Source organism: Chlorocebus sabaeus, chromosome X (assembly GCF_047675955.1).
Source record: "Chlorocebus sabaeus isolate Y175 chromosome X, mChlSab1.0.hap1, whole genome shotgun sequence".
Taxonomy (NCBI): Eukaryota; Metazoa; Chordata; class Mammalia; order Primates; family Cercopithecidae; genus Chlorocebus; species Chlorocebus sabaeus.
The window spans coordinates 80,425,971-80,438,264 of record NC_132933.1 but is presented as its reverse complement, the minus strand read 5'-3'; the positions used below and the strand labels follow the sequence as shown (position 1 = coordinate 80,438,264).

The window sequence follows — 12,294 nt, the reverse complement described above, 5'->3', positions numbered from 1 at the left end:
ACTCCTGAGGAGATAGCCACAGTGGTACTGGCAGCAGGAATTCAGTGAACAGTCTCCTTCACCCTCCCTTCTCCTCACATCCCATCCAGCTCCTTCCCAGCTAGCCACCCACAACCCCGCCATGGGCCTCAGAATTGCTAAAGGGACATCAGACCATAGTACACATCATTAGATCTCAATGAAGAACACCTCTAGTTGGCCCGTCTCTTTGTAAGTAACTTTATTTTTATTTACAACAGAATTGGTGGCTTTATTCCTCCATCTTTAGGGACACTTGGCATCAGCAGCTAGATGGAAGGTCCGCAGTGAAGTCAAACTCATTCTGCCCCAGCCACAGCTCTGGAAGCTCATTGGCTCGGTCCAACCCCAGTTCCACCACCAGCGACATCAGCACCTCCTCATCCACTGGGTCTGAATCGATGATAGCAGGGTTCTGGGCACCAGCAGAAGGAGACAGTGATTCCGCCCCTCCCGCCTGGGCCCCAAAGTCCCAGTTTTGCAGGGGCCCTGCCTCCCCGGGTTGGCCCGGAGTGGCGGCAGCCATACCCTGATACTGGCTGTTAAGTTTCTGCAGCTGCATACTAGCCAGCAAGTGAGGGGTGGGGTGCAGGTTGAAGGATGGGGGTTTAGTGGGAGGGGTGGCGGTAGGAGAGCCTATTGGAGATCCTGAGGAACTAGTGGGAGCCCCACTGGCCTTGGTTCCATTTGAGGCTACCCCAGGGTAGTGCAGAATGGCCACTGCTTTGCGATCTTTCACCGCAAGGTTGGAGTAGGCCACGGAGCCCATCTCTTGGTTGGCATCCTAGAAGACAGAGAAAAGCACACCACAGTAACCCTGTTCCTGGCTTGTCCTTCACCATTCAGCAGATTTAGAGGGTTCCTACCTGCACTTCGTTTAGGACTAGAGGTGGAGAGGTAGCAAGAATACCCCCTTGAAAATTAGGCTCCCACCTCAAGCATCCTTTTGCTGCCATGGCTCTGAGCACTGAGGCCAGACCCCAGTTCTAGTGCTGGAGCATCTGCTGCCCTAAGTGGGTTCACCGCTTTCAGCTCCTTCCCCATAGCCTCCACCTCACCATCCTAAAAAGGGCACCTGCTGTCCCTCTTCTCAGACTCACTTTAGTCTCTTCAACAGAGTGGTTGTGCTCCAACTCGATTTCTCTGCTCCCTTCCCTGCCATCTTTCAACACCCCTAGTGGGTTCAATCTGACCACATTTAGGCAGAAGCTGTTCTCATTCTCTCCAGAGATAGCCCTGTTGTCTCCTCTCTGCTCAAGGACACTGGGTAATGCACCTAGGAGGGCCTGGCCCATGACCCCGGAAAATTTGTCTTTCCCTGCCTTATCTGCAAAATGGCAAAAATTACCTCCTTCGCAGGTGAGGTGCCACCCTTGACATCAAGTGCAGGCCTCGACGTTGTTGGCATTTCAGAGCCTTGGTAGAAGTTGGATAAATTGGCAGGAAGTGATGCTGCCAGCTGGAGCTGTTGTGCTGCAAGTGAGGAAGAAGCAGTGGTAAGGGCGAAAGGCTTCAGTGACCAACAAAGCACTAGCAAAGCCCGAAGCAGGGCAACGCCATGCAGCTACGAGGCAAGGATGGCGACTGGGTTAGAGCCAGGACCAGAGATGACCCGAGCACAGGGAGATCATCAAGCTGGAACTTTTGCCTGAGGCAGGAAAGGTGCTTGAATTGGCCAGGTACTGCCCAGGCAGCCACCTACCCATATCACCAAGATGGGACACACTGCTTCCTCATGCAAGTGACTTCACAGTCCCAAGTTGTATGTGTGGGGGTGAAGGTGGCACTGTTCCTGGTTTGGAGGACAGGAATGTCCCTGAGTAGACAACATATTGTCTCAATGGGCTACTAGCATCCAGACTGGAGAGTAGGGGCCTCCACTGGGACTGGGAGAATGTGGGAAGAAGTCAGGGCAAGGAAGACCTAGAAAGCCAGAGGTTGCAGCACAGGGAAGGAAAAAGTCCCCAGTGCAAATGTCATGGAGCTCCAAAGCATGGCCTTGGGCACGCCTGTGAGAAGCCAGGCTGATTAGGGTAGTCTGGGGGCTCTGGGGCAGCTGCAGCCAGAGAAGCTAGGAATGTCTCACTTTCCTCCATGTCTCAAGCCCCTTCCAAGACAGCCCCAGCGTTGGGCTTTCCTAGGATGCCTACCCCAGAAACCTGAGTCCAGCCATTCCCATCTATAGTGACAAGTGAGGCATGGAGATTCAATGGCTTTTTAGTCAGGGAGCAGCAGTTCTGGGAGCAGAATCTAGCACCCCTATGCCCATATGCCTCACCTGACCACTGGCTAAGTCACCATACCTAGCTGGACTCAAAAGGCTTCCAAAGAAGTGATTTCCTGGCTCAAGTGCCAAAGGATAAGGGAATGAGGGCAAAAGAATACCAAACCAGAAAATAAACAACCCTCTGAAAATCTCAACTTATTTTCCTAGAGGCCTTTTTCCAAAGAAGAAAAAATGTCCCATAACCAGGCACAGTAGCACCCTCCTGTAGTCTCAGCTACTCAGGAAGCTGAGGTGGGAGGATCACCTGAGTCCCGGAGTTTGATACCAGGCTGGGCAACATAACGGGACCCTGTCTCTTAAAAAAAAAAAAAAAAACCCATATATTCGAGCCTTCATGATCAATTAGAGATGTAGAATTTCATATTTATAAATACCTCTTGGTCCAGAGAATCTTGAGGACCTTAGAAAGAGTCTCTAATCTTTCCAAGGAGGCTAGGATTCTCCATGACACTCTCCACTCCACAGCGGTCATTAAGAATCTGCTTAGACACTTCTAGAAAGTGGCCACTTAGTACCTCTCTGTATCATCTTTGCATTGCTTACTTGGGTGGATGGGGGGGAGGAGAGGGAAAAATAGAGAAAAAGGTAAACATATTTTTTTTAAATATGAGGAAAAAATATCAGCTGTTTGGTCCCGCATCATCACTTGATTGAAGCCCTGCTCCTTCTCTGAGGCAACCATAGAAAAATATTTCAAAAGCAAGTGATCACCGACAAGGAGTGTAACACATGTCGTCTTCAAGAGCCCTAGCACGATCAGTATCAGACAATTTTCCTGTCCTAAGAAGAACGTCTGGGGGCCCTGTCCATCTTTTCCCGTTCCTATCCAGCCTTCACCCTCCTTTTTGCCGCCTGGTACCCGAATGTACAAAGCGAAGAAAAAAACAACAGGAGCAGCAGCAACAACAGCAAAACCAAAAGATAAACATTAGCAAATTCAAGAGAGAACGAGCAAAAAAACTGTCTCTATTCTGATATCAGTTTGTGGGGGAAGACCATTTTACCGCGCCTCCCTCTTCAGTCTGGGAGCTCCCCCAGAAGAGACCCTGTGTCCATTCAGATCTTCTGCCTTCCATCACTGACCCACCACCCACCCTGACCCCAGCCTGGGTCTGTGCTCCATAGGCGCTCAGTAAGTGTTGTTGAATGCGTCTGAAGAAGCAATCGCATTTCCATCGGCATCCCTGGCTCTGCTTCCCCGGTTTTCTGCCCTCCTCCACCACCCTCTAGCCTGTTCGTAGGCAATACTTGGCAATGCGGAAACGTCCCAGTCCGCTCTCCAAGCCGCGAGCTGACCACAGCGAAACGGCTGCGAGAAGCGGCTGGGAAACCTAGAGCAACAAGTGCCTCCTCGCCGGCTGATGCCTCGCGGCCCCCGGGCCACCAGTTCCCAGTCCCGCCGCCCGCTCTTCGCTTCAGGCCTTCCCTTGGGCGAGCAGCCCCCTCCCGCCTAGACAGGGATGGGAAGGGGAGAGGAAGGAGAGAAGAGAGAGGCAGGTGGGGGCCTCATCTTTAACCTGTTGGGGGACCAAAAGTTAAAATGGCACCAACCGGATGGTTCCATCTCGATTGCTATTTTCTCACTCAGAAGGAGAAATTTAAAAATCCAAACAGCACTGCGGCTTGGCTTGGACGCGCTCTAACCAGACCAGTCAGTTTCGCCACCTGAAAACTAAAGGCCCGTTGTTTGCGGACAGCTCGGCTGCCCTCCTCGCCGCATCCCAGATGGAGCCGCGGAACCGGGGGCGGCCGGGAGCATCCCCTGCACGGCGGGCGCGAGCACCCGGGCCACCGGGGCCCTGAGCGTCCGTTCCCGCAAGTGCTGTATCAGGAACTGATCGTAGAGACAGCATGTACAGGCGGGAAGGGGCGCGGGGTGTCGGCCTCCGCGGCGAGTCTGCACTCCGACGCCGGCGGCGGCCACTCCCGCGCCTCATCAACACTTACTGAGCGCCCGCTGAGCATTCGACGCGGCCGCAGGCTGAGCCTACCCCCTAGCCAAGCCGCCTGCGGTCAGTGCTAAAACCCCGCTAGGAGAAGAGTTAGAGAGGCCCGGAGAGGTGCGGTAACTTGCCCAAGGTCACAGCGCTAGAAAGTGGCGGAGCCGGGATTCGCAGCCAGGTCTCTCTGATTCCAAGTCCGGTGCTCTGCGAAGCAGGGACTCGGCGCGCTGCTCGCCAGCCCGCGTTTATAGGGAGAGGGGTGTGCGCGTGGGTGTGTGTGTGTGGGCGTGTGTCGGGGGAGGGGAGAGCTGAGGTCGACTGGGCAGTAGAGGCAAGTTGCCCTAATTCGCTAACTTCCATCCCGCAATTCCACTGAACTCGGCCCCAAAAGCCCCTCTTGCCTCATTCCCCGAAGGAAATCTGAGCTTTGTGCAGCTCCGGAGCCAGAGCGTACAGATGAGGTCCGGGCGATTAGCAAAGTCGGTGGAAGCCAAGCTGGAGAAAGCGCGGGCGCGGGGAGAAAAGGTGCTGCCGTCTCCCCGGGAGAAGCGGGCGCCCGGCCCCGCTGGCCGGCAGGGGGGCGCGCTGGCGAGCGAACCAGAGCGCTGGCGGGCAGGCGGGCGGCCCCTCGCCCCCAGCAGAGCAGCTTTCCAACAGAAAACAAGACTCCCCAGAACCCTCCGGCCCGCCTGGCGGTCGCCCACTCCCCACGCCCGCTCCACGGGAGTCCTCGGCCCCGCCGCCCAGCCAGGCGCCCAGCCCGGCGGCCCGGCTTACCTCTGAGAAGCCGCCTGCCCTAGAGAGAGGGAAGCGCGGAGCTCGGTGAGCCGCAGGAGAGGCGGCGGAGCCCCCAGCCCCTGGCACGCACGCCGCCGCCACCGCTGCAGCGAACCGGTCGCGCTCAGCGCCCGCGGCCGCGCCGGTGGCCACCCGACCCCGGGGCGCCTGGGAAAAGCCCGCACCGCACCGCGCCGCCGCTGCACCGCACAGTGCCGCGCCAAGCAGCCCCGGCCCGAGCCGGTGCCCGCCCGGCCGCCCGCCCGCAGCTTCGGCGCCGGACTCCGGGGCGGTGGCGGTGGCGGCCACCGCGCTCCTTTCCCGGCGCTGGGGACCCGGGTCTCAAGCCCCCATTGCCGCCCGGAGAGCCCTGACGCACACGCACACGGCAGCAGACTGGCCTCGGCTAGGAATCCCAGGAAGGACAGACCCTTTTTTCCCCCCTTTTTTTTTCTCCCCCCAATTTCCACGTCTTTATAACCGGCTTAGGGCATTATTAGCACATGTCCTGGCTCATGGACGAGTTGGTGGCAAAATCTGAACTGGATACTCACGGAGGGCCCGCGCAAGTGCTGTGCCGTCCGCTGCTCTCTTCCTCCTCACCGGGAACGGCCCCACGCCGGCGGGCTACAAGAGGGCTGCCGGGCAGAGCGAGCTTCCTCTCGGCAGCTCAGCGGTGCCCCTTCTGCAGCTGTGCCGCCGGGAACATTTTTATAGCAGCGGCTGGCGTGTGTGGCCCTTTAAAGGCGCTCGAGCTGGTGCAGTCACCGCGGATCGTGTGAAAGCGAAGGGCCGGCTGGGGAACGGAGTCCACGCGGCCACGAGGGTCCGGCAGCCCTGTGGACCGGCCACGGCTCCCGGGGTGGGGCTGGCGAGTCCGGGTTATGGGCACCCCTCGCCCGGAGCCCTGGCCGGTGCCCGGCTTCTAAAGCTGTCGGGGGCCACGGCCCGGGACACCGGCTCTCCCCACCGCCCTGCGTGGACTTGCCCAATAAATTCCACTTAGTAATTTCACTGAGGCAAAGGAGAGCCGTTAGTGTCTGTTTTCTGACCTAAATCTAGTCGGGGGCTAAAACGGGCTTCAGGGGTTTTGGGAGAGAGCTGTGGGCTCAAGGAGTGACCTGGAAGAGAGGGGCGCACACGGGACGGGGGAATGGTCACTAGTTTTCTGCAGGGCTCTCTTGGAGCCTGTCTGCCTTTTTGGGGGCTGTACTATCTCATTCGTTGAAGAGCTGAGGCTGGGGGTTCCTTTTCCTCTTGAAGTTGCCAGATTTTGGGCAGAGTCGCATGGAAGGCCTATATGGCAGCGGTGGCGTTCCTTGAAGTCCTGAGCTGGGGTTGGGTTGGAGGGTTTCCGTTCTGTGGTCATCCAGGGCAGGAGGCTGGCAGGATGCGACCCGGAGAAATGCTACTCTCCCGGACTGTGGGGCCAGGTGCAGCTCACGAGGCTCGCAGAAAAGCCAACAGTAGGCAACGGGGTACGAAGAGCTTGCCCCAGGGTTCGCGGAGATTCCTCCTGTCTTCCCACGATGTCAGGTTGTTTTATTATGATTATGTAATCATTCCCGTCTAGCAAGAATAACGTTTTGCATTCGGAGTTCGTCTTTCTTGGGTAGAGATGTTGTCTTACAAATTCTTACTGGAAAGAGGTCTGGGTCTTCTCCCTCATCTCAATTTGGGTTCTTTGTAGCCAAGAAATTCCCATCTTACCTCTTACAGGAAGGCCATCAGGATTACCCCTCTATCACCGCCAACCCCTTCCCTGCCGCTCTTTTTTTGCTGCCTTCCAGCAACAACTACTCAGTTTACACTGTTTATAAAACATACTCGTCAAGAAAAGGTCCTGATGTTTAAAAAAAAGGGGGGAAGGGAATGTCACGAAGTCATTTTCACTATGTATGTGTTCTGTCTTCTTAATTGGATTTGAAGACCTGAAGGTCTCTTTTTCTTTTTTTAGTAGCCCCAAGTGCCCTGCATTTGCTCTTCTAACAAAGTTCTGTTTGTTGACCGACTGACCGGCTTACTGACACAAAGATGGGAAGCAAATGGAGAGAGGGATCAAGGCCCTTCCTCTGCATCTGGAGGAAGCTTGGGCGAGTGCCTTGGTCGCCAGGTAAACCCATTCCCCAGCCCTCAAATCTGCCTTGCACAACTCCAGTCTTTTCACCTACCCTGTCCCAACACAAAGCCCGGTAGCAGCCACACCCCACACATCTTCGCTGCACTTTCTCACTTTGCTTGCAAGATTGTGGGCCCTGCCTAGTCTGCCTCTGATAAAAGGCGGGATCTGTCGGCACCCTAAAGCCTTACTGCAAACCGCGTGTGGAACACACCAAGTCCTCTTGGTGTTTGCCTGGGATGAAAAAAAAACTGTTTATGCGAAAACTAAGTGGTGGAGAATGAGCAACTCTAGGCTTTCGAATTGCGTGTTACTAATTTGAACCCCTGACCCACTCTCCCCGTCAGCTCCGGCTTGGCTCGGGAGCGGGTCTGGCAACGGCGGCAGCTTCTCCGCTGCAGGCTCCGGATCCGGGAGGTGTTGATCCGCCCTCCATCTATTGGATGGCTCCCAGGCCAATTGTTAGAAAGAGGCATATGTTCATCTCGGCTTCTGGAGTGTCTCCGGAGCAGTTGCTCAACAGCCAGCCCCCTCCCCCATCCGGACCATTGAAGGGCAGAAAAAGGAGCGCCCTCCACCACATTTCTCTGTGCCCACATGCCAGAAAGGGTCTCCCGCCTGGTGACTTCCTGTCATCTCCACTGCTCACCTCCTGGGGAGCAGGAAAGAGAGGGGCTTCAAGCACTCAGCTTTGGAGCACAAAAGCCACCCCTTTCCTTTTTGGGGAGATGGGAGAGGAGGTTAGTTGCAGAGGCTGAGAGGGAGCAAAGGAGACATTTGCATTTCTCGGCAAAAATGCTCTGATCCCTGACTTCCCTGTTGGCTCCAGCAGAGCTCAGAGCTCTCCGCTGAACTCTTATCTCCAACTTGGCAACTAGACTGCGAGCTTGCGAAGCGAGGAGAGGACAGGGATGGTCACCTACCGAGAACCTCTGTGCGCCAGCACTGGGCCTGGCATGTTCCTCATCCATCATCTCATTTAATTCCCAGGACAGCCCTTTGAGGTCGGGTTTACCAAAGGTGAAACAGAGCCTCGGGGAATTGCCCAAGTTCACATAGCCACGTGGCTGAGTGTTTGAATCTGGGTCAGGCTGGCTGCAAAGTTTCTACCCTCAGCCCTAATCCCTGCTGCCTAGGAGCGTAAGGAGGCTGTCTAGAGTGCAGGTTCAGGGGTCAGTCGACCTGGGTTTAAATTCCTACTTTGCCATTTGTTAGCGGCGAAGTCTTAGGCCAATGGCTTGATGCTTTGGGCTTCAGTTTTCCCATCTGTTAAATGGAGATAACAATGGTACCTACTCTGTGGGGGTTGCTTAGCCTGGTTGGTGCCCGCAGTGTAGTAAATAGCCAGTAAATGCTGTTACTGGGCCTTCTGATTATTTTCCTTTCACCTCCCGTCCCTACCTTAGCTCACACACTTCAGGTTCAGTAATACTTGCTGACTGATTAATTTTAAAACCAGACTGAGAGGGGATGAAGGAGGTCTATAAACTCAGGGAAGAGAGGGAGAGAGAAAAATGCAGATTTCTTAAAATCCCACCCTCCAGAACCAAGGACTGCCTGAGCCATATGATAGGAGTAAAGTTGGGACCAAAAAAAGGTGACCACTTTTTACAGGTCAGCCTGTAAACTTACAGAGTGGTCTCCAGAAACATATGCTCAATATGTATGTAGAAAAAACTTTAAAAACACAAGTTTTTATTCAAGAATATTTACAGCAGAATTGTTGATAATAGTGAAAAATGAAAAGGAACCTAAGTGTCTATGGTAAGGGAGTGTCCCTTAATACCTTGACATACACACACACACACAAAATCCTGATTTTGAAACTCTTATTCATAGGAAAATATTCATAACAAAATATGAAATAAAAAATGCTGAGTACAAAGTTGCATAAATATGATGCCAAGCTGCAAAGGGCACAAAGGGGACAAAATTAAATACTCACTATGTTTCCAATCATGTATGAATATGTACAGAAAGCAGCAGTCTGGAAAATACCAAAATGATAACAGTGCCAGGAGAGTGGTAGGATTATGAGTGACTTTTTTCTCTTTTCCCCATATTATGCAACATTATTCTTATAAATAAATGTAAGTTTATAGTTAATAAACTCCATAAACATTATGTTCCCACTTTTGTTAAAATATATGTGCATAGAAAAAAATATCCATAATCCCACTACTCAATTATAATCACTGTAACAGGTGTTAACAGTGATTATAATTGAGTAGTGGGATTATGGACAATAGTTTTATTTTGCTTTTCTTTATTTTTCTGCAATATGATTATATTACTTTCTTACAATTAAAGCAGATTCATAATTTGAAAAGTACATAATCAGAGGGATCCCACTTGGGTTGAGTATGAATGTAAGTTGAAAAAAATGAGAAGGAAGTATACTAAAATATTAACAGTTTTTATGTTAGGTGGTAAGGAATTATGGGTAATTTTTTCTCTCTTTTCTGTAATCTGCTTTTATTATTTTTACAGTTAAAATAAAATGCACCTAAAAATAACATATGCAGTATGATCCTACTTTTGTTAAAAACGAATATGTATATAGAAAAAAATAATAAACTACTCCAAAATGTGGTAGTGTCTGGGTGGTGAGGTTATGAGTGATTTTTGTTTTCTCCTTCATACATGATTTCTTATTCCAAATTTTCTACAGTCATCTTGTATTAATTTTTAATTGTGAAAAAAAGTATAAAGTACTTCAGTACTGAAGTTTTTATGGAAAAAAGGGCATGTCTGGAATTTGCTTTAAAACATTCCAGTTGAAGGTGGGGGGAAAGTGGATGGCGGATATAGATGAAATAAGATGATAACTGTTGAAGATGGCTTCATTATAATGTGTTTTTGTTTGTTTGTTTGTTTGTTTGTTTTGAGACAGGGTCTCACTCTGGCACCCAGGCTGGAGTGTAGTGGTGCGATCTTGGCTCACTGCCACCTCTGCCTCCTGGGCTCAAACGATTCTCCCACCTTTGGCTCCAGAGTAGCTGGGACTACACGCGCGTGCCACCATGCCCAGCTAATTTTTTGTGTTTTTGCATTTTTTGGTATTTATTTTGTAGAGATGGGGTTTCGTGATGTTGCCCAGATCTTGAACTCTTGAGCTTAAGTGATCTGTCTGCTTCGGCCGCCCAAAGTGCTGGGATTACAAGTGTGAGCCACCGCGCTAACCTATAATGTGTTCTTTACTCACGTACATGTTTTTTAATTTCCATAATAAATTTTTTACAACTATTTTTCACATACATTATCTCTTTTAATCTTATGCTACTCTTGTGGGGTCAGTTATCTCTATTTTATAGAAAATTGAGATTCAAAGAGGCGAAGTCACTGGACCTGTCACACAACTGGGAGGTGAGACTGGGTCTCCATACTCCAGTTCCAATTCTAAGAGCCCAGGGCTCTTGTACATATCCCAGTTGCTGCTGCTCTTTAAAATAATTAAAAATAATTAACATTTTGTTTATAAATGTAATTGTTCACTGCACAGAATTTGCAGGTAACAGAAAAGCACTAGGAGGGAAACATAATAATCAACCCAACTGCATCCTAGTTAACCCTCAGCTGTCTGGCCGTGCAAACTTCATCTCAGTTGCCTCTTACTCCAGAGGTATTGTGTGCTGCGAATTCTTCTCAGCAAGAGTGGCTAGTGTTTCCTGATGGGCTATTGAGTGAAGCTGCAACTCTTTGGGGCCCCTGTCACGTGTGGGTTCCCTGGAGACGGTGGGTCCTAACTGCCCTCCCTCCCCCTACTACCCCGTTATTTCCCAGTGTCCCCTTTAGACACTTCAGCCAGCACCACAGTTTTAGGGGAAGTCCTGGTGTCCCTTTTCCTCTTGCTCCATGTGAAGACTCTGCCCAGAAGCCCCCTTAGGATCCTGTGAGTCTGCAGCCACTGTGAGTATGCCTGTGCCTCCATTTCCCCATCTGGAAGATGCTAGTGAGAATAGCAGATGGGTCAGCCTCTGCCAGGGAGTGATGAGCTAACGTCTGTAGTGCTTTCCAGCCCCTCGGAGCAAGGTGCTGGAGCCTTCCCGGCTCTGCGCCTGCCCCTGCCAGCCTGAGTGAGCGCCTGGGCGGCTCTGCGCCTGCCCCTGCCAGCCCCAGTGAGCGCCTGGGCCTGGCCGCTCCACTGGAGGGAGCGGCCGAATTCCTCTGACCCAGGCCAGCAGGCTTGGACAGGCACTCACTTTTGCTTCTGTGTTTAAGAAAAAAAAAAAAGGAAGAAGAAGAAAGCAAGAGAAGACAAGATGAATTGAAGAAGAAGGGGAACAAGATCAGTTACTAGGTGAATGGGCCTGGAGAAACAGAAAATTGAGAAGAGAGCAGAGCGATCACAGGGCATCCTTGGGCACCCCAATCAGCTTCGTAGATTCTAGCCCTGGTTTCCTGTTTACACATGGGGTGGGGGAAGTTTGGAAAGTGCCAAGACTTGGGTCTAGTTGAATTGATTCCCTACTTGATTTCCTGTTATTTATGTATAATGGGAAAACCGCAAATACACAAACAGCTCAGGCCACCCGGTCTCTTGAATCCTTAGGGGCCATCTTCACAGCTCTGCCCACTCCAGCCTTCAGGGATGTCATTCCAGTGTATGCCCCTTCTCTGTGCCCCCTTCTGGCATTCAACTTCATAAGAACCCTAGCCAGTCAAGGCTATCATCCCCATTTTAGGGAGAGGGAGAAGGGCATCGAGGCACAGTGAGGGGAAACAAGCCTAAGATGACACAAAGGGTTAAGTGGCAGAGCTGGGATTCACAGCCAGGTCTGACTCACTCCTGAGGCCAAACATCCCCTACTAGGCTACGCTGTTATCGGTACCCCCCCCCCCCCCCCCCCCCCCCCGTTATCAGCATCTATGCTTTTCTTTCTTCTAGAATGGATGGTTCACCACATCCATTGCAGTAAATAGTCAACACGTATGGCCAGAATGGATGCGTGGCCCAGATCTAGGGAGAGCTCTTGAGGGAGAAGCCCCGTTAGGGGCTGGGGCAGCAATCTCCAGGGATGAGGTGCAGGTGGGAGAGGACAGCAGCAAAGATAACTCTGAAAACTTTACCCAGGGAGAAGTCCGGGGTTCAAAGGCAGGGAGGGAGAGAGGTGCTGGTGGGGAGGAGAAAGAGAAGCAGCAGGCAGGCC

General features: G+C 52.0%; 1 protein-coding gene across 6 annotated transcripts; it reads right to left on the bottom strand.

The window, feature by feature from the left end:
• Positions 1-203: 203 nt before the first annotated feature.
• Positions 204-6,548, bottom strand: CITED1 (Cbp/p300 interacting transactivator with Glu/Asp rich carboxy-terminal domain 1). 6 transcript variants are annotated; one of them, XM_007992070.3, is made up of 4 exons: positions 5,026-5,258; positions 3,857-3,977; positions 1,367-1,491; positions 204-802 (listed from the first exon to the last, which is right to left on the bottom strand). In XM_007992070.3, exons 2-4 carry the CDS (start codon positions 3,867-3,869, stop codon positions 281-283), a joined length of 660 nt encoding a protein of 219 aa, XP_007990261.1. In that variant the 5' UTR covers positions 3,870-3,977; positions 5,026-5,258; the 3' UTR covers positions 204-280. The 6 variants fall into 6 exon arrangements, with proteins under 6 accessions (XP_007990261.1, XP_007990265.1, XP_007990263.1 ...); XM_007992074.3 differs by lacking the exons at positions 3,857-3,977; positions 5,026-5,258 and adding an exon at positions 5,580-6,548; XM_007992072.2 differs by lacking the exon at positions 3,857-3,977 and having other exon boundaries at positions 5,026-5,424.
• Positions 6,549-12,294: the final 5,746 nt, after the last annotated feature.

Coding starts and splice junctions, on each gene's coding strand:
- CITED1 (XM_007992069.3), bottom strand. CDS start 4,608: ATGGAAGTTAGCGAATTAGGGCAACTTGCCTCTACTGCCCAGTCGACC. Junction 1,492..4,379: donor TTCTAGCGCTGTGACCTTGG/GCAAGTTACCGC, acceptor CCTCACTTGCAG/CACAACAGCTCCAGCTGGCA. Junction 803..1,366: donor GCACCTCACCTGCGAAGGAG/GTAATTTTTGCC, acceptor TCTGTCTTCTAG/GATGCCAACCAAGAGATGGG.